We start from the raw sequence: 19,545 nt of genomic DNA, 5'->3' as shown, positions 1-19,545 counted from the left end.
TTGTTTTAGGGTTAGTGTTAGTGTTTAGGGTCAGTGTTATGTGTTATTGCTAGGGTTAGGTCAGTGTTTAGGATCAGGATTAATGTTAGCATTAGTGTTTGGGTCATTCACCTCTACGTGTGACAGGATCCACAGTCCTGCTTTGGAATTCTTGGGACACTCCCCCTCTCCCGGCCTTTCCTGGTTTTGGGATAATTTCTATCCATCCCTGATCTTGGGATCAACTTCTGGCCCTCGTGAAGGAGTCTGCTGCCCTGGACAGGCACAGCTCTCACCCTTGTGGTCTGAGGGACCCCGTTCCTCTTGTCAGCCTTTGGAAAATCCCAACTTCTCCTCGGAACCTTGCTTTTCTCTGGGATTTTTCAATATTTTTAATTTAAATTCAATTCCTGGGCTCTTTGGGGTGACCTCCAGCAGCCCCAGAGGTCTCCCAGCCTGGCTCAGGGAGTTGCTCCCAGCCCAGTGATGGATTTGAAGTGTGGGAGAGGCACAAAGAGTCGATAACCCCTGAGGCCTTTTCCCCTGCCCTGGCAATTCTGGGGTTGGGTTTAAACTGGGCCATTCCTGGGATTTTGGTGTTGGATGACATCAGAGAGATAAAAACGAAGCAATTCTGGGTTTCGGAGTTTACTTATTCCAGATATTTTCATTACGTTTTCAGGCCAGAATCCAGGGGATCTTTCCTCAATCTAAATAAATCTCCCATTAAAAAAAAATAAATTAAAAAAACAAACCTAAAAGCAAAACCAACCCAACAGCTGCAGCTGGAGTTCCAGAGAGGGAAGCAAATCCCAGCACTTCTGCCATGGCTTTGAAATCCCAGAATTGAGGAATTCTGTAATGGTTTGGCTTGGGAGAACTGAGGACCGATCCAGTGCCACCTCCCACTGTCCCAGGTGGCTCCAATCCCTGTCCAGCCTGGCCTTGGACACTTCCAGAGATGGGGAAATTCTCTGGGAATTCCATCCCAGGCCATCCTCACCCTCTGAGGGGGTAGAATTGTGCCTGGTTACTCAAACCTGGCCTTGGACACTTCCAGAGATGGGGAAATTCTCTGGGAATTCCATCCCAGGCCATCCCCACCCTCTGAGGGGGGAGAACTGTGCCTTTCCCACCGTGACTTTGGGATACTCCAAGCCGTTATCCCGCCGGGAATTTCTGGGAGATGTGGGTGAGGCTGGAAGGGACCTGCGCCCGTCCCAGGCTGAAGCACTTCAGGGTTTTTATCCCTTTTTTTTTTTTTTTTTATCCCATGAGATCTTTATCCCGTTTTTTTTTTTCCCCACGGCTCTTGTGCCATCTGCTGCCCGACAGCTCCGTGTCCCCGCAGCCCCGGAGCCTCCCCGCTCCTCCTCCGGCATCTCCTTCCTCCCCTCACCCCTCTCCCACCGCCAGCCCCGACCCGAATTATTCACGAGGCTTCACCGAAAAAGATCCCGTTTAAAACAAACTCGGAGCCTGCTCAGCGCACTTTGAACCCCGCTGGATTTTATCTCCAGTGACACAGCAAAGCCCCAAAAATCAGCAATTCCCGCTCGCCGCCCCGCTGCTCTTTACCCGCGGGGCTGGAGGAGCACTGCGGGGATTTTCCCACCTTTCCAAGCCTCAGTTTTGGGGATTTGGAGGAGAAGCAAAGCTGCAGATCCCGGCTGGCCAAGCAGAGGGCACTGCTGGCTCACGATTCCAGCCAGGGCTCTGCACTGGGCTTTGAGTCCATCCCAAAACCCTGGCACATTTCTGCTGCCGGGAGCAGAAATCGCAGGAGCAGCGGCTGAGAAATCCTGTGTCCCCTTCATCCCCCTGATTCCAACAGGTCCTAAAAAAATCCAGGAATAGTAAGTTAAAAAGTGGGAATAACACCCAGTGGAACAGAGCAGTGATGGAGAGCACTGGGGAAGTGGAAAATGGAAAAACCAGGGGGAAAAGAGATTAAATGGACACGGGAGATGAGAGCCTGGCCCACTTTGGGGTTCATCAGAACATCCTGACACCCAGCAGGGCAGGGGAGCGGCTCCACCCCAGAGCCACAGAGCGGGTTCTCCACGAAAATGCACTAAAGTTTCATATTTTTATCCCATGGATTCTGAAATGGAAGATTTTTTTCTTCTTTTTCCCCGCTGATGTGTATTAGAAAGCCCTGGGGAGGGAATCTCCTCCCTCTCATCGCCCTGCAGCTCCTTCTCACTCCCATCTTCTCCAATTCCTCTTTTATTTTGCTGGTGGAAAAGGACAGAAAGCAGCTGGGAGGAAGCAGAGGATGAAGAAAACCCTTTCAAGTTGAATTTCAGCTGTACCAGAGCATCCCCAAACTCCTCGGAGGAGCCCATGCCCAGCTCTGTGCTCGCAGTCCCCCGTGCACCACCTCGCTCATTACTCCATTTATTAATTCCTAATATTCCCAGTGTCAATATTCCTATTCTTCCCCCACTCCTGACTGCTTAAAACCCCAAATCCGGCAGGACTGAGGCGCTGGGGGGTGTTGGCTCTCCTGAGAGGCGGATTCGGGTTTCCAGGGCTTCGGCTGCTCCTCCGCCGCCGCAGCTCCTGATGCATCCCAGCGATAGCTCCCGAAATGCGATACCCCGGGAGCTGCGATGGTGCCGCTGCCATGGAGATGCTCCCGTCCCACCCCCAAAGTGGCTTTCTCCCGGTTTCACCTAACCTGGTTAGAAAGAGCAGTAATGGCCCTGGAGAGCCGTAACCGGATTAAAGCCCGGGGATTGATGGTGGATCCTCCCAGGCTTCTTCCCAGGAGCTCCCCGGGGGCATCCCTGTCGAAATGCTCCGGCCCAGAGCTTTGGGAAGCATTTGGGAATGGTCTGATCCCCCTGGGAAGGGTCTGATCCCTCCTGAATGGCACTGGGGAAGGACTTGAGACCCTTGGGAAGGGTCTGATCCCCCCTGGATGGCACTTGGGAAGGGCTTGAGTCCCCTGGGTATGGTCTGATCCTTCCGGGACGGCACTGGGGAAGGGCTTGAGACCCTTGGGAAGGGTCTGAACCCCCCTGGATGGCACTTGGGAAGGGCTTGAGTCCCCTGGGAATGGTCTGATCCCTCCGGGACGGCACTGGGGAAGGGCCTGAGACCCTTGGGAAGGGTCTGATCTCTCCTGGATGGCATTTGGGAAGGGTCTGTTCCCCCTGGATGGTGCTGGGGAAGGGTCTGATCCCCCCTGGATGGCACTGGGGAAAGGTCTGATCCCCCTGGGAATGGTCTGATCTCTCCTGGATGGCACTGGGGAAGGGCCTGAGACCCTTGGGAAGGGTCTGATCTCTCCTGGATGGCACTGGGGAAGGGTCTGATCCCCCTGGGAATGGTCTGATGCCTCCTGGATGGCACTGGGGAAGGGTCTGATCCCTCCTGGATGGCATTTGAGAATGGTCTGATCCCCCTGGGAATGGTCTGATGCCCCCTGGTTGGCACTGGGGAATGGTCTGATCCCCCTGGGAATGGTCTGATGCCCTCTGGATGGCACTTGGGAATGGTCTGATCCCCCTGGGAATGGTCTGATGCCCCCTGGATGGCACTTGGGAAGGTCCCAAGCCCCTTGGGAAGGGCCTGAGCCCCTTGGGATGGGCGTGATCCCTCCTGGATGCCGCTGAGAAAACCCCAAAAAGGCTCCAGGAGGGCTCAGCAGCAGGTTTTGGCCGGGGAGCACCTGTGAGGTGATTTAGGAGCCTCATCCAAGCCTCTGGATGCTCCGGAGGCCGCCTGCCAGCAAGGGAGGGTTGGCTGTGACCTGTGGGATGCACACGGAGAGGGATGGGGGCGGCCACACGGCCCCAAAGCCATCCTGGGACACGGAAATCCATTTTCCATCACTCAACCCTGCCGGTGCCTCGTCTTTCCGCGGGTCCCGGGAGCCAAACCCCGCCCGTCCATTAATCCCGGAGTCATTAGGGGCGGATAAAGCCACTTCCCCCAATTCCTTCCTGCTCGTCTCGATCCCAGCCAAGCATTTCACCTTGGCGCCGGCCGCGAGCCGAGGTGTAAAATTACCGCCTGTTTGCTCGCAGCCCCAAACAAACCGGCCAGACGTGGCAATGAATCCCCCGGGCGCCGGGAAAGGGCTGCAGCGAGCGGGACGCGCTCCTGGCTTCGCGGAGGGCGTTCGGAGCAGGGAAACTGAGGCAGGGGAGCACGGCAAGGGCTGGCACGGCAGGAGGATCCAGCCTGAGGAGCCGGGGTTGGGTCAAGGAGCTGCAGCCTCGTGGGACTGGGAGTTTTGGGGGGGTGGGCTGCGAGTGCAATAATACAAAAATGGTAAAACAATAATTGAAAAAAATGGCAAAAAAAAAGGCAACAAAGAAAAAAAAAGCAAAAAAGGGGCAAAAAAAACGGCAAAAAGAGGCAAAAAAAAAGGAAAAAATGCAAAGAAAGGGCAAAACAAGGAAAAAAAGAGGCAAAAAATTAAAAAAAAGAAAAAAATGCAAAGAAAGGGCAAAACAAGGCAAAAAAGAAGGGGATCTCAGAGAAGAGTGTAAGAGGAGAGAAATCACTGAGTAAGGCCTGGGCTTCCCCCACCAAAGGGATTCAGGAGATGCTGAGGGGATGCTGAGCCCTGAGCCTGCAGACCTGGGGAGGTGAGCTCAGTGATTCCCGTGATGTGTCCAGCCAGAATTCCCACTTTACACTGGGAAATGGGAATCATGGAATCACTGAAAGGTTGCAAAACCCCTTAAGTAAGACCCCCATGAGCAGGGATGTCCCGTGGCTGTGAAAGCACCCGGAGCCGAACCCACGGACCCAGAGGCTGGGAAGGATCCCGGGTGTTTCCCAGGAATTGGGACCGAGCCGTGGGGGGCTCCAAGCACTTTTCTCCCGGAGCCACTGTATTTATTTTCCCTCCTGTGGCAGCCCCTCGCTTCCTTGCCTGCTTTGGGGCCGTTTATTTATTCAGCCTCCCCTCCCGGGCCGCTTTGGCCCTCTCGGTGGGGCGGGAGGCACCGGCCCAGCCCGGCCGCGGCGAGCTCGGCTCTGTCAGGGCTATCAGCGAACACCAGCCCTGAGCCCGGCCAGGAATTTTAATTGAAATCGCCGCTCCCTGGGCTCAGATAAGGCCCAGCATCGCCCCGCGGCCCGAGGGGCTCCCCAGGACCACCCCCCCCCCCGCTGTCCCACGGGGTGCCAGGACCCGACCCCCCTGCCCAAATTCATGGGGGTACCCTGACCTCTCTCCATGCCCTGGCAAGGCTCTGCCAGCTCGGCCGAGGAAGCGCTGGGACAAACTGGGACAAACTGGGAGGGAACTGGGGCCCGAAGCTGTCCCACGTCCTTGTCCCAGCGTCCCCTCCCCTCCCGCAGGAGCTTGGTGGTCTCCGCTCCTTATCAGCGCTTATCTGGCGGAGCCGCTCGCTAATGTGACCTTAATGGAGCTCAAATGGACTCGATTTGTTTTATTGCGGCTCAGCCCAAACCCCGGCACCCCCTGCCCCCCTCCCTCCGCTCCTTCCCGCTTCCCTTGTTTTGGAAACACGCAGGGAAGGGGCTGCTCCTTCCTCGCGGCTCAGGGGGCAGCGCATGGGGAGCCGGAGCACCCCGGGCGGCAGGGAGAGCCCTCCCGGCACTGTCCCTCCTTCTCCTCCTTCCCCTCCTTCCCCTGCTCCCCCCGACCCCCGGGGACCCCCCCGGGCCGGGGGTGCTTCGTGGCGCGGCGGCGACGGGAGGCTCGGAGCCGGGAGCGGGGCTGGCAGCGCTCGGTGGCCGCGGCACCCCCGCGCCCCCCGCGCCCGGAGATGCTGCCCACGCCCTTCTCGGTGAGGGACATCCTCAGCCTGGAGGCGCCCGGGGGGCCCCGCGCCGCCCCCGCGGCCCGAGCCGCCCGCAGCCCCGCCGGGCAGGACGAGCCGCGGCCGCGTAAGTGCCCGCGGGACCCTGCGGAAACGGGCGGAGGAGGCGCCGGGGGGACCCCGCGGAGCCGCTCTCGTTCCCCCGGCGCGGATCCCGAGGGCAGCGCTGCATCCTCGCACCCGCCGCTCGCGGTGGTTCCCCTTTTCCCTCCCTTTCCCCCCCTCTTTTTTACCCCCTGGTTTGGAGCATTTTCGGGCATCCCGGTGCGCCCCGGCGCCGCCGCGCATCCCCCGCGCATCCCCGCAGCTCCGGCTGCCCTCGGGGAAACGGGACGGTTCGGGGGTGGATGGGGCTGGGGGTGGATTTGGGATTTTAATGGGTTTTTCCTGCCCGAAGTCTCCCATCGCCGCCGCTTTCGATGTCACCATGGTGTCGCGCTCCGTGAGTTGGCCCCGCTGGGGACACGCCCGGCCCCGGGAGCGCAGAGGATCCCGGAGGGGGGATCGGAGCTGTCCCGCTTCTCCCCGCAGCTAAAATCCCCCAGATTTCCTCTGCTCCGCTTTCCCTAACGCCCGGCGGCGGCAGAGCGCGGAAACCAGTGGGGGCAGAGCGGGAGCACTGGGCAGACTGGGACGCGGACGGGGAGAGGGAGAGGGGACGATTCTGTCCCCTTCACACCTTCCATCACCCAGAGCCTTCCAGCACCCCCTGGAACTCCCGAATTCCCTGCCGAGGTATCCCAGAGCATCCCAGCCGGAGCTTGCGGCTGCTCGTCTGCCGCACAAATTCCCAGCAAATCAGAAATCCCCCAAACCAGAAATCCCCTCAGATTTAAAGATTTTTCCCTCCTCCGCTCCCAGCTCCTTCGGAGTTTTTTAGTTTTGCCGAAATTCAGAGAAATGTGGGATTCTCCTTTCCTGGAGCTGGAGGCAGATCCTGCCGGAGGTCCGGATTCCACAGCAGGATGGTGGGGAAAGGAGATTTAGGGTCTGGAATACTCGAACCTGTTGTGTGCCTGCCTTTCTTTGTGTCTCCCGGACAAAAACATCAGAGGCGTCATTAGGAGGGGAAAAAAAGGAGGGTTTATCGAGAATTGGTGTAACAGCTTAATATATTTTAAAAAATATTGAATTCTGAATAAATATCACGGGAAAATTCATATTAAATTTACCTAGTATCAACCTTTTCTTTACGAACTGTCAGCCCTACTCCATCCTATTCCCAAGAGTTGCCATTCTCGATTTGATCCCTCCCTCTCAGCTGGGTTTGGGTCTGACTTTGCTTTGTTTTTCTCCCTGCGGCAGGAAAATCTCTGCTCGGCCCGAGCTTTGAGGCCGAGGAGAAGCCCGGGGAGCCCGGCCAGGCGCCCAGGCAGCGGCAGCGGCGGAAGCCGCGCGTTCTGTTCTCGCAGGCTCAGGTGCTGGAGCTGGAGCGGCGCTTCCAGCGGCAGAAATACCTGTCCGGGCCCGAGCGGGAGCAGCTGGCGCGGCACCTGCAGCTCAGCCCCACGCAGGTGAAGATCTGGTTCCAGAACCGGCGCTACAAGAGCAAGAGGCAGCGGCAGGAGCGGTGCCTGGCGCTGGCCGTGCCCGCGCTGCCCCCGCGCAGGGTGGCGGTGCCCGTGCTGGTGCGGGACGGCAAACCCTGCCTGGGGGGCTCCCGGCCCTTCCCGGCGCCCCACGGAATTCCAGGCCCTTTTCCCTACAGCTCCTGCTACGGCGGCAGCACTCTCGGGGCGGGGTACGCGTACCCCGGGGTGTCCCCAGGTGCCACCCCCGGCGGTGCCCAGCGCCAGCCCCCGGCTCCGCCAGCGGGAATCAGCGCTGGGAGCTGGAGGTGAGGAGGGAAGAGGCACCGGGAAAGCTCCCGCGGCTCCCGAGCCGAGCCCTGACCGGGACAGGAGCCGAATCCAAAGGATTTCTGCCAGCCCGGACAGCGGAACAAGCCCTGGAAAGAGAGAGGGGGACGCTGCCCCACAGCGCTGAGACTCTGGGCACCCAATAATTATAAATTATTTATTATTAAACACGATAATCTGGAGTCTGGCCCTTCCAGCTCCCAAGGGATTTGGTCCACCAGGACATTGCTTTTCCTTCCTCAGGATAACTGGAAAACAGGGACCGTGCACATCCCTGGGGTTTTTTTATGGACAATATTTAATGCTTTGTGTTGCTGTATTTTCTAGATTTATTTCTGATTTGTTTTTCTTAATAACTCCCAGCACAGGTATCGATTTCTGTCTTTATTATTAATATTATTGTTACTATTATTATTATTATTTGCAAATAAAAACTGATGGGTGAAATTGTGGTTTTGCTCTCTTGTCATTTCTCACTTTGTATTTTGAATTTTACCATCCGCAATTTGCACCTGAGCATCCAAACCCGAGCCAAAGAAAAATCAAAATCAAATCAAATCCTAATAATCCAGGCAAAAGTCACCTTGTAGTCCAAGTTCGGGAATTCCCGAGGTTTAACCCCTCCGAAGTTTTTTCTTCCCACTCTATTCCCGGCAGCTGTTGGAAAAAGCCTTGCGGGAGGAAATGAAAGATTTATCTCTGATCCCAGCCAGCCTCCAGCGTTCCTCACTTCCCAAACGGGACATCCCTGACCCCGGGATCCCCCCGAGAGTCCCAGCCGGGCACAGAGGCCGCTCCTCATCCTGCGCTCCGAGGCCTTGGGAACGCCGCCCTTCCCTCCCTCCATCCGCCCGGGCTCACTCGGGGATCCCGAGCAGACCGCGACTCCACAGGGAATTCCCTTTTCCTGCAGTTCCACAGGGAATTTCCTGCAGTTCCACAGAGAATCCCCTTTCCCCTTCAATTCCATAGGGAATTCATTTTCCCTACAATTAGACAGAGAATTCCCTTTTCCCTGCAACTCCACAGGGAATCCCATTCCCTGCAATTCCACAGGAAATTCCCTTTTCTCTGCAGTTCCACAGGATCCTTTTCCCTTCAATTCCACAGGGAATTCATTTTCCCTACAATTCCACAGGGAATTCCCTTTCCCTGCAGTTCCACAGGGAATTGATTTTCCCTTCAATTCCACAGGAAATTCCCTTTTCCCTGCCGTTCCACAGGTTCCTTTTCCCTGCAGTTCCACAGGGATTTTCCCTTTTCTCTGCACTGGGAATTGCTGCTGGCACTGGGATCACCTGGAATCCCGAACTACACTGGGAGTTTTCCTTGGATGTTCAGCCACAAACTGAGGCAAATCCCAGGAAACTCCCTCAAAGAAAGGCAGAAATCAAGGAGGAAATGGCTTCCCTCAGGAAAAAAAGCCTGGAAATGGGAATCGTGAGAGCTGGAGGAGCTCTGGGCAAAGCCCCCGGGGACGGGGTGGGATTGTTGGGATTATCCAGGGCAGGGCCAGGATTTGGACTCGATCATCCCTGTGGGTCCCTTCCAGCTCAGGATATTCCCAATTCCTTCGTAACTCTTCCCAAATTCCCTTTCTCTGCCTAAAACCAGGCTGAGCCATTGGAGCTCCTGAGCTTTTCCAAGCGTTCCGTGAGTTTGGGGGGATAATTCCCAAACCAGAGGCTGCAGAAGGAAAAAGGGCTGGAAGAGCCGCGTTTGGGGCACGTTTGCACAACCGGCTGGCGGCTTCGGGCGGCTGTAACCAAACACCTCCTATAAAATCAACAAAGTCCGCAGGGGATTTGAGGGAAATCTTTTGTTTCCCTTTTTAAGGGTAAAAAAAAAAAAAAAAAAAAACAGGCCCGCGCTTAGCGGCTGAAGGGGCTGAGTTTGGAAATAAAAGAAGGGATCAGTGCTGATATTCCAGCAGGAAAAGGGGTTTGGAGACAGCAGAGCTGGAGGAGGTCACTGAGAAATTCATATGTAGAGATTTAGAGATTTATTTCAATATGAACTGCCTGCAGTTCCCAGGGATTCTGCCCATGAGCATCACCAGAGCTCCCATGGGATCTTCACCAGGAGATGGATTTGCCACGGGATGGCACAAGGTGAATTTTTAATCCCGTGTTCCCCACACCTGGGGGGTCCCGAGGCTGTCGGGGTTGTTTTCCCCTGACTGAAACTCTGGAAGAACAGCCACAAATGAATCAGGTCCTCAGGAAAGGATCTGTTCTAGCAGGCAGCTCCCCTCGCGGTTTTTCTTGGATTTGGGAAGGTTTTGCTCCTTTTGGGTGACCAAGACTTTGTTGTAAAAGGTGTTCAGGCTTCTTAATGAATTGAGGAATTAGTCTGAGGTTCAGGCTTAAACTTTCAGCCTTTTCCACGCCAGGATTTGCCTCTGGAGCTGCTCTCCCCGGTTTTTAAATCACCCCCAAGCTCTCGTTGGAGCGGCTTTGCAAAGCTGACAAAAACGTCTTTGACATTTTCCCGTTTTCCGACACGCTCAGAGTGCGTCAAAGTGGAGCCGTTTAAGGAAGACCCTCAAAATAAATTTAAAAACCACCCAACCCTTTTATTTCTCCTCTTTTCCCCTTGAAAGCAGCGTTTTCCCGAAGAGCTCAGGGGTGGAAATCATTCCCATAAGCGAGGGGAAGCAGAGCTGGGATTGGGGCGATGGATGCAGAACATCCTCCAAGGATGCTCTCCCAAAAAAACCCGGTCTGGACGCATTTTGATCCCAAAATTCACGTCCTCGTCTTCAGATCCGGGGGGGGATCTGTGAGCAAAGAAAGCGAGGGAGGCGCTGAGGGGCGGCTGTGACCCCACAAATCCACACGCCCTGAGCAGGAGGGAGAAGCAAGCGGCTCCAAACCAGGCGGGAGCCGAGGCACGGGCGAAGGGCGTAGACCGTGCCAGGCTCTCCAATCAGCCCCGGGAGGTTTGGCTCGGGCCGGATAAATGCGGGGCCGGGCCGGGCGGGGATGCAGCGAGCCCCGGGCAGCGGGAGGAGCAGGGCATGAGCGGCGGGGAGCGGCCGGGACGGCGGCAGAGCTCGGCCCGCACCCCCCTGGCCATGAGCGGCTCCCCCGGGGCAGCCCCGCAGCCCCGGGCCGGCCCCGCCAGGCCCCGCACGTCCTTCCTCATCCAGGACATCCTCTGGGACGCGCCCGAGCGCGCCCGGGGCAGAGGGAATGCGGAGCTGGGAGCGGCCAGCGAGGAGAGCCCCGGGGCCAGCCCGGCCCCGGGACTCCCCCCCGGGGGTCCCCATCCCCCGGGAGCCTCGGGGACAGCGCAGGGACCGGACACAGGTAACGGGGGAGCCGCTGGAGGGGAGCGGGAACGGCTGCGCCCGGGAATGAGTCGGGAATTGATCGGGAATTGACCGGGAATTGACCAGGGATGGATCAGGGATGGATCAGGGATGGATCAGGGATGGATCAGGAATGGCTGCGCCTGGGTCGGGGATGGACCGGGAACTGATTGGGAATGGATTGGGAATGGATCGGGAATGGATCAGGGATGGATCAGGAACTGATCGGGAATTGATCGGGAATGAATTGGGGATGGATCAGGAATGAATCAGGAATGGATCAGAGATTGATCAGGGATGGATCAGGAATGGATCAGGAATGGCTGTACCTGAGTCAGGGGTGGATCGGGAATTGATGGGGAATGGATCAGGAATGCAGCAGGAATGGATCAGGAATGGATCAGAGATGGATCAGGGATGGAGCAGGAATGGATGAGGGATGGATCAGGGATGGATCAGGGATGGAGCAGGAATGGATCAGGAATGCAGCAGGAATGGATCAGGAATGGCTGTGCTTGAGACAGGGAATTGATTAGGAATGAATCAGGGATGGATCAAGAATGGATCGGGAATGGATCGGGACAGTCTGTGCTTAGGTTGGATCAGGGATGGATCAGGGATGGAACAGGAATATCTGAGCTTGGGTCAGGGAATGGATCAGGATCCAGACCCGGCTGCTGGAGCCAGACTCTCTCAGATTGAACTCAGGAGCACCCGAGCTGGAGCAGGGGAGAATAAGGAGTTCAGAGACTGAGTGAAAACCTTTCCCCCGCGCCCCAAAGGGCTCCAAGCTCGGAATCTGCCTAAAATGTTACTTAAAAACCCAATTTGATGAATTTCTAGAAAGCTTGGGGGAAAAAATTCCCTTTAATGCAAATCCCAGAAAAGGCACCTTGGGCAAGGGGCTGCCCAGAGGGGGAGAAGCAGCATCCCAAAATCCCAGTGGGACACAGGATTTTGGGACAAGATTTTTGGAGAGGGGACTCAGCAATTCCCTGCCCAAACATCCTGGGCTGAGCTCAAACAACCCCAAACCCTTTGGAATTCTCCAGCACTGTCTCTCACCCCAACAGCCCTGCCAGGGGAATTTTGGCTTTCCAGCCCAATTCTATTAACAGAAATTCCTACATAAAAGCTCTGGGATTCCAGGAACAACCAGGATTCACAAAGCTGGGAATGAAATCCCTTGTTTTTTTCTTGAGCTTCTGTTCGCGCTTTAAGAAAACAAATGGACAAATGATCAAAAGCCAAAAAAAAAGGCTAATTTCCATCTGGCTAATGCTCAAAAAGGGATTAACTCCATAAATAAAATAACTGAGGGGTTTTAGCTGTTGTGAGTGAGACTTCCCGGGTGCTCAGCACCTTCCTGGCTCCTGACTCTGGTGACCCATTGGGAATTAGTTGGAGATCCAAGGCCAGGTCTGAAGTTTGAGGTGTAAAGGGTTAAAACTGCCCTAAAATCTCTTGGCATTGCCTTGGAGTTATGGGATGGAAAAGGCAGGGATTTATTCCGGTGTTCTCCCCCTGCAGTCTGCCCTGAGCTGCTCCCACTTCCTACTGCGGAGCCATTCCCTTGAGGATTGAGGAGCTTGAGGATTTATTTCCTTCGGGAATTCTGCTTTTCCCACAGGCACGGCAGGATACTCCAAAGCAGGGCTTGATATGAATCCTGCAAAAAAATTTCCTTCGAGGCCATTTTGGACATAACACCAGAACCTTGGGATTTAGGGAGTCCTCCACCAGCACTGGAAAATATCCCTTTTGGGGGATTTTATTCCATCCTGTCCTATCCTATCCTATCCTATCCCATCCTATCCCATCCCATCCTGTTTTATCTGGGGATGTTATTCCATTCCGTCCTATACTATTTTATTTGAGGATATTATTCCATCCTATCCCATTTTATTTGGGGATATTATTCCATTCGATCCTATTTTATTTGGGGATATTATTGCATCCCATCCCATTTTATTTGGGGATATTATTGCATCCCATCCCATTTTATTTGGGGATATTATTCCATCCTATCCTATCCTATCCTATCCTATCCTATCATTATTCCTATCCTTATTCCTATTCCTAGTCCTATTCCAGCACTGGAAAATATCCCTTTTTGGGGATTTTATTCTATTCTATCCTATTCCTATTCCTATTCCTATCCCTATCCCTATCCCTATTTCCATCCACCCTTTGGATCTCTGTTCCTATGGAATTCAGGAGGATATGAATTAAAATCTCTCATTTAGGAAGACAAAACTCCCCTACATGATTCTCACACCATTAAATTAAAACACAGGGAATATGGAAAATAGGAATAGAAATTAGGAATTTTTTTCCTCTCTGCAAGGAGGAAAACCAAGTGATTTTGGTGGGATTTTTTTTCCGAGTGGGAACTTTTTTCCAAGTGGGAACTTTTTTCCGAGTGGGGATCTTTGTCCAAGTGAGAATTTTTGTCCAGGTGGGAATTTTTGCCCAGGTGGGAATTTTTGTCCAAGTGGGGATCTTGTCCAGGTGGGAATTTTTGTCCAGGTGGGAATTTTTTTCCAAGTGGGGATCTTTGTCCAGTAGAGGATTTTGTCCAGGTGAGAATTTTTGCCCAGGTGAGGATTTGTCCAGGTGAGAATTTTTGTCCAGGTGAGGATCTTTGTCCAGGTGGGAATTTTTGTCCAAGTGGGGATCTTTGTCCAGGTGAGAATTTTTGTCCAAGTGAGGATCTTTGCCCAGGTGGGAATTTTTGCCCAGGTGAGGATTTTTGTCCAGGTGAGGATTTTTGTCCAGGTGGGAATTTTTGCCCAGGTGGGAATTTTTGTCCAGGTGGGAATTTTTGTCCAGATGGGGATCTTTGTCCAGGTGGGAATTTTTGCCCAGGTGGGAATTTTTGTCCAGGTGGGAATTTTTGTCCAGATGGGGATCTTTGTCCAAGTGAGGATTTTTGTCCAAGTGGAGATCTTTGTCCAGGTGAGGATTTTTCTCCAGGTGGGGATTTTTCTCCAGGTGGGGATTTTTCTCCAGGCGAGGACTTTTCCAAGCCGTTCTTTCCCAATTCTTCCCTTCCCAGGCGCCCCGGTGGAGACGTTCCTGCCCGAGTGCGCCCCCGGCGCGCACCCCATGGCCCCGCAGCCTCCCAGGCAGGGCAAACGCTCCCGAGCCGCCTTTTCCCACAGCCAGGTGATCGAACTGGAGCGGAAATTCAGCCACCAGAAATACCTGTCAGCCCCGGAGAGAGCGCACCTGGCGCGGCACCTGCAGCTCACCGAGACCCAGGTGAAGATCTGGTTCCAGAACAGGAGGTACAAGACCAAGAGGAAACAGGTGGTGGCCGGGATGAGCCGCTTGGACTCGCAGCAGGAAGCGCCAGAATTCCCGGGAATGTCGCTGCTGGCGCTCAGGGGCGCCTGGCCCTACCTGCCCTGGCTCTACTACGTCAATTCCTGGAGCCCCTCCTGGTAGAAATGGCTTTTTTGGGGTCATTCCATCAATCCAGAGGGGAGGGATTGCAGCGACAGCGTTTTGTAGCAGCAGAGAACGCTGTCCAAAGAAAAACCAAGCCAAAATTTTAATGCCACTTAATTCAGTGTTTGATGGCGATGCTCTGGGAATTCCCAGGGGATCCGTGGCTGCTCCATCCCTGGAAGTGCCCAAATCCAGGCTGGAGCTGAGAGCGTCTGGCCTTACCTGCCCTGGGGAATTCCTGGAGCTCCTCCTGCTAGAACCTGCATTTCTGTGTGGAAAATACCATTTTCCCCTAAATTTGGGTTGGTTTAACTCTGTGTTGCTCTTCCCAGAGCTGACTGGGGGTGGGATTTTCAGTGGCAGCACCAACACCTCTGGTTACTAACACTGAAATAACAAAAAAAAAGCCCAACATTTTAACAACAGTTAATTCAGAGTTTGATTGCAATGCTCTGGGAATTCTTAGGGAATCTGTAGCTGCTCCATCCCTGGAAGTGCCCAAATCCAGGCTGGACGGGATTTGGAGCTGAGGTCGCCTGGCCTTACCTGCCCTGCCTGTACTAGGTCAGTTCCTGGAGCCCCTCCTGGTAGAAATGGCTTTTTTGGGTTAAAAGATCTGTTTTTTCCTTCAGTCCAGAGGGGAGGGATTGCAGTGACAGCATTTTGTAATGGCAGCATGAAATTCTCTCACCACTAACACTGAAATAAGTGAAAAAAAGCCCCAAAATTTAATTGCAATGCTCTGGGAATTCCCACGCCTGCCCATCCCTGGAAGTGCCCAAATCCAGGCTGGAGCTGAGGGTGCCTGGCCTCGCCTGCCCTGGGGAATTCCTGGAGCTCCTCCTGGTAGAAACTGCTTTTCTGGGAGGAAAATCCCCAGTTTTTCTTTAATTTCAGAGCAGAGGGATTTGCAGTAGTGGCAGCTTAAAGTTTGCTCCTCACTAACACTGAATAACAAAAAAAAGCCTGAAATTTTAAAAACAATTAATTCAGTGTTTGATTGCAATGCTCTGGGAATTCCCAGGGGATCCTTGGATGCTCCATCCCTGAAAGTGCCCAAATCCAGGCTGGATGGGGCTTGGAGCCCCTCCTGGTAGAAACTGCATTTTTCGGTGGAAAATATCATTTTTTCCCAAAATTTGGGGTGGTTTAACTCTTTTTTGCTCTTCCTAGAGAAGACTGGGGGCGGGATTTTCAGTGGCAGCACAAACACCTCTGGCCACTCACACTGAAATAACCAGAGAAAAAACAAACCAAAATTTTAATGCCACTTAATTCAGAGTTTGATTGCGACGCTCTGGGAATTCCCAGGGGATCCGTGGCTGCTCCATCCCTGGAAGTGCCCAAATCCAGGCTGGAGCTGAGGGCACCTGGCCCTACCTGCCCTGGGGAATTCCTGGAGCCCCTCCTGCTAGAACCTGCATTTCTGGGAGGAAAAAGTCATTTTTCCCTAAATTTGGGCTGGTTTATCTCTGTGTTGCTCTTCCTAGAGCAGACTGGGGGCGGGATTTTCAGTGGCAGCACAAACACCTCTGGCCACTCACACTGAAATAACCAGAGAAAAACCAAACCAAAATTTTAATGCCACTTAATTCAGAGTTTGCTGGCGACGCTCTGGGAATTCCCAGGGGATCCGTGGCTGGAAGTGCCCAAACCCCGTGCCCAGGCGGAGGTGCCCTGGATGCCACCCCGGGAGGGACAATGGGGCAGTGACAGACGAGCTTTGCATATCCGGGTGTTGGCCCTGCCGAGCAGCCCCGGGCTGGCAAAGCAGGAGCGGCCCCAGGGCTGGACTTGCAGAGCAGCAAATCCCCACTGCAGGCGGAATTTGGGGGTTGGAGTTGTATTTTTCCAACCCAAATCCTCCCAATATTCCATGGATCAGCCCAATTCCCAGCGCTGGGTCACAGAAGCAGCAACAGAAAGATCCCAACGAGTCGTTTTTAGGGGGGGAAATTCCCATTTGCGCTTACAGAATAGCAAAAATTGAAATTTTTAAAAACTAAGTGCACTTAAAGTATTATCAATTCCATGGGAAAAGTGTGGGAATAAAGGAGATTTCCTTTTTTAGATTAAAAAAAAATCCTTAACATTGGATATTAAGGAATATTTTCTTAAATATTTCCTGAATATTTCTTTAATATTTCCTTAAATATTTCCTGAGCACTTCCTTAAATGAATTTTAATGGGTTTTCTCAGCTGGAAATGCATTTTCTCAGTTGGAGTAGCTCAGCAAAGCCCTGCCCGAGCAGATTTAACCTCCTGGGACTAAAATCCACCGAGGTTTCTTCCCCTGGGAAGCTCCAGGAATGTTCCTCGGATTCCTGCTCTTCCCGGTGTTCCCTCCTGGAGCAGGGAAACGCAAGCAACAAAGAACGGGAAGGAACTGCCCGGATCTCCCCCTTTTCCCACAGGATTTTTTGGGATTTCTCTTTGGCCTGGTGAATGCTGTGAGCTGCCAGGCAGAGGAGGCAAAAATTCCAGGGGTGAAATTCCAGGGAAGGGAGGGCAGGGAGTGGAGGACAGCCAGACTCGGGAGCTGGGAATTTTCCTCTCGCTATCAGAACTTCTGAGCTTTGGAGGCCGAGCCGCGGCTCTGGGATTGTCTCAAAGTAACTTTTCCTATCTGCCCGTGCCGGGCACCCCCGAGCCGGGCTGCGGAGGGAAGGACATCTCGTCCCGCCGCGCCGAAACTGCCCGTGCCGGCTCTCACCGCCTCGGGAACGCCGGGAATTCCCTTCGTGGCCGCAAAGCTGGGAACGACCCCCGAGGGCACCTCCGGGCCGAACCCCGCGGGGATCGCTGCCGAGCCTGGGACAGGCGCGACACCGGGTTTAGCTAAAACCGGCACGGACACCGGGCTTGGCTAAAACCGGCACGGACACCGAGCTTAACTAAAACCGGCACGGGCACCGGGCTTAGCTAAAACCGGCACAGACACCGGGTTTAGCTAAAACCGGCACGGACACCGGGCTTGGCTAAAACCGGCACGGACACCGAGCTTAGCTAAAACCGGCACGGACACCGGGCTTAGCTAAAACCGGCACGGACACCGAGCTTAACTAAAACCGGCACGGGCACCGGGCTTAGCTAAAACCGGCACAGACACCGGGTTTAGCTAAAACCGGCACGGACACCGCGCTTTGCTAAAACCGGCACGGGCACCGGGTTTAGCTAAAACCGGCACGGACACCGGGCTTGGCTAAAACCGGCACGGACACCGAGCTTAACTAAAACCGGCACGGGCACTGAGCTTAGCTAAAACCGTCACGGGCACTGAGCTTAGCTAAAACCGGCACGGACACCGGGCTTTGCTAAAACCGGCACGGGCACCGAGTTTAGCTAAAACCGGCACGGGCACCGGGCTTAGCTAAAACCGGCACGGGCACCGGGTTTAGCTAAAACCGGCACGGACACCGGGTTTAGCTAAAACCGGCACGGGCACTGAGCTTAGCTAAAACCGGCACGGGCACCGGGCTTGGCTAAAACCGGCACGGACACCGCGCTTTGCTAAAACCGGCACGGACACCGGGCTTAGCTAAAACCGGCTGGGACACCGAGCTTAGCTAAAACCGGCACGGACACCGAGCTTGGCTGTAAACTGGCACGGGCACCGGGTTTAGCTAAAACCGGCACGGACACCGAGCTTGGCTAAAACCGGCACGGACACCGGGCTTAGCTAAAACCGGCACGGGCACCGGGCTTAGCTAAAACCGGCACGGACACCGGGTTTAGCTAAAACCGGCACGGGCACTGAGCTTAGCTAAAACCGGCACGGACACCGCGCTTTGCTAAAACCGGCACGGACACCGGGCTTAGCTAAAACCGGCTGGGACACCGAGCTTAGCTAAACCGGCACGGACACCGGGCTTGGCTAAAACCGGCACGGACACCGAGCTTGGCTGTAAACTGGCACGGGCACCGGGTTTAGCTAAAACCGGCACGGACACCGGGCTTAGCTAAAACCGGCACGGGCACCGGGCTTAGCTAAAACCGGCACGGACACCGAGCTTAGCTAAAACCGGCACGGACACCGAGCTTAGCTAAAACCGGCACGGACACCGGGCTTAACTAAAACCGGCACGGACACCGGGCTTAGCTAAAACCGGCACGGACACCGGGCTTGGCTAAAACCGGCTGGGACACCGAGCTTAGCTAAACCGGCACGGACACCGAGCTTAACTAAAACCAGCTCGGAGCATCCCGCACTGCACGGGCTGGGGTGGGAATGTTCCACTGGGAGGGACTGGGCTGGGCTGGGAAAAGGGGATTAAACTGGGAATGAGATCTGAGCTGGAAATTAGAACTCAGCTGAAAATGAGATCTAAACTGGAAGTGAGATCTGAACTGGAAATGAAATCCAAAATAAAAATTAGAACTAAACTGAAAAAAATCGAAACTGAAAATAAAATCTAAACTGCAATTGAGATCTAAACTGGAAATGTGATCTAAACTGACAATTAAATCTAAACTGAAAATGAGATCCGAGCTAAAATTCGGATCTAAACTAAAAATGAGACCGAAACGGAAAATGAGACCTAAATGGAAAATGAGACCTAAACTGAAAATAAAACCTAAACTGAAAATAAAACTAAAACTGAGACCTAAACTAAAAAATTAGATCAAAACTGAAAATGCGATCCAAACTAAAAGTGAGCTCTAAACTGAATTTCTTGGGTGCTTCTTTGGGGAAATGTCGCTGTCACGGCTGATTTTTTTTCCTGCTCGGGGTTTCCAACCCCAAATCTCCTCCTCGAGCTCCCGACCCCAAGAGCTCTCCCCAAACGCCGCAGTTCTGCTTTTACCCCGGGTTTTGGTGCCGCTCCCTCTGCTCTGGGAGCCTTTGGAATAAAACTGCAGCGTCTGTGCAAAGAACGAGCGGCTTCCGAGGGGTTCTGTCCTGGATTTGGGGTTCTGTCCTGGATTTGGGGTTCTGTCCTGGATTTGGGGTTTGGGACCTGGATTTGGGGTTTGGGACCTGGATTTGGGGTTTGGGACCTGGATTTGGGGTTCTGTCCTGGATTTGGGGTTTGGGACCTGGATTTGGTGTTTTGTCCTGGATTTGGGGTTTGGGACCTGGATTTGGGGTTTTGTCCTGGATTTGGGGTTTTGTCCTGGATTTGGGGTTTGG

At 54.1% G+C, this 19,545-nt stretch overlaps 2 protein-coding genes across 2 annotated transcripts; both read left to right on the top strand.

Moving 5' to 3' along the window:
* The first annotated feature begins 5,735 nt into the window (after nucleotides 1–5,735).
* On the top strand, nucleotides 5,736–7,630 carry NKX2-6 (NK2 homeobox 6). Its single transcript, XM_054000570.1, has 2 exons — nucleotides 5,736–5,856; nucleotides 7,095–7,630. The coding sequence occupies exons 1-2, from the start codon at nucleotides 5,736–5,738 to the stop codon at nucleotides 7,628–7,630; spliced, it is 657 nt and encodes a 218-aa protein (XP_053856545.1).
* A 3,018-nt stretch (nucleotides 7,631–10,648) lies between these two features.
* On the top strand, nucleotides 10,649–18,260 carry NKX3-1 (NK3 homeobox 1). Its single transcript, XM_054000569.1, has 2 exons — nucleotides 10,649–10,959; nucleotides 14,020–18,260. The coding sequence occupies exons 1-2, from the start codon at nucleotides 10,668–10,670 to the stop codon at nucleotides 14,409–14,411; spliced, it is 684 nt and encodes a 227-aa protein (XP_053856544.1). The 5' UTR covers nucleotides 10,649–10,667; the 3' UTR covers nucleotides 14,412–18,260.
* Nucleotides 18,261–19,545: the final 1,285 nt, after the last annotated feature.

Source organism: Vidua macroura, chromosome 28 (genome assembly GCF_024509145.1).
Source record: "Vidua macroura isolate BioBank_ID:100142 chromosome 28, ASM2450914v1, whole genome shotgun sequence".
NCBI classification, from domain to species: Eukaryota; Metazoa; Chordata; class Aves; order Passeriformes; family Viduidae; genus Vidua; species Vidua macroura.
This window is presented reverse-complemented; position numbering and strand designations above follow the sequence as displayed.

Coding starts and splice junctions, on each gene's coding strand:
- NKX2-6 (XM_054000570.1), top strand. CDS start 5,736: ATGCTGCCCACGCCCTTCTCGGTGAGGGACATCCTCAGCCTGGAGGCG. Junction 5,857..7,094: donor GCAGGACGAGCCGCGGCCGC/GTAAGTGCCCGC, acceptor TCCCTGCGGCAG/GAAAATCTCTGCTCGGCCCG.
- NKX3-1 (XM_054000569.1), top strand. CDS start 10,668: ATGAGCGGCGGGGAGCGGCCGGGACGGCGGCAGAGCTCGGCCCGCACC. Junction 10,960..14,019: donor AGCGCAGGGACCGGACACAG/GTAACGGGGGAG, acceptor TTCCCTTCCCAG/GCGCCCCGGTGGAGACGTTC.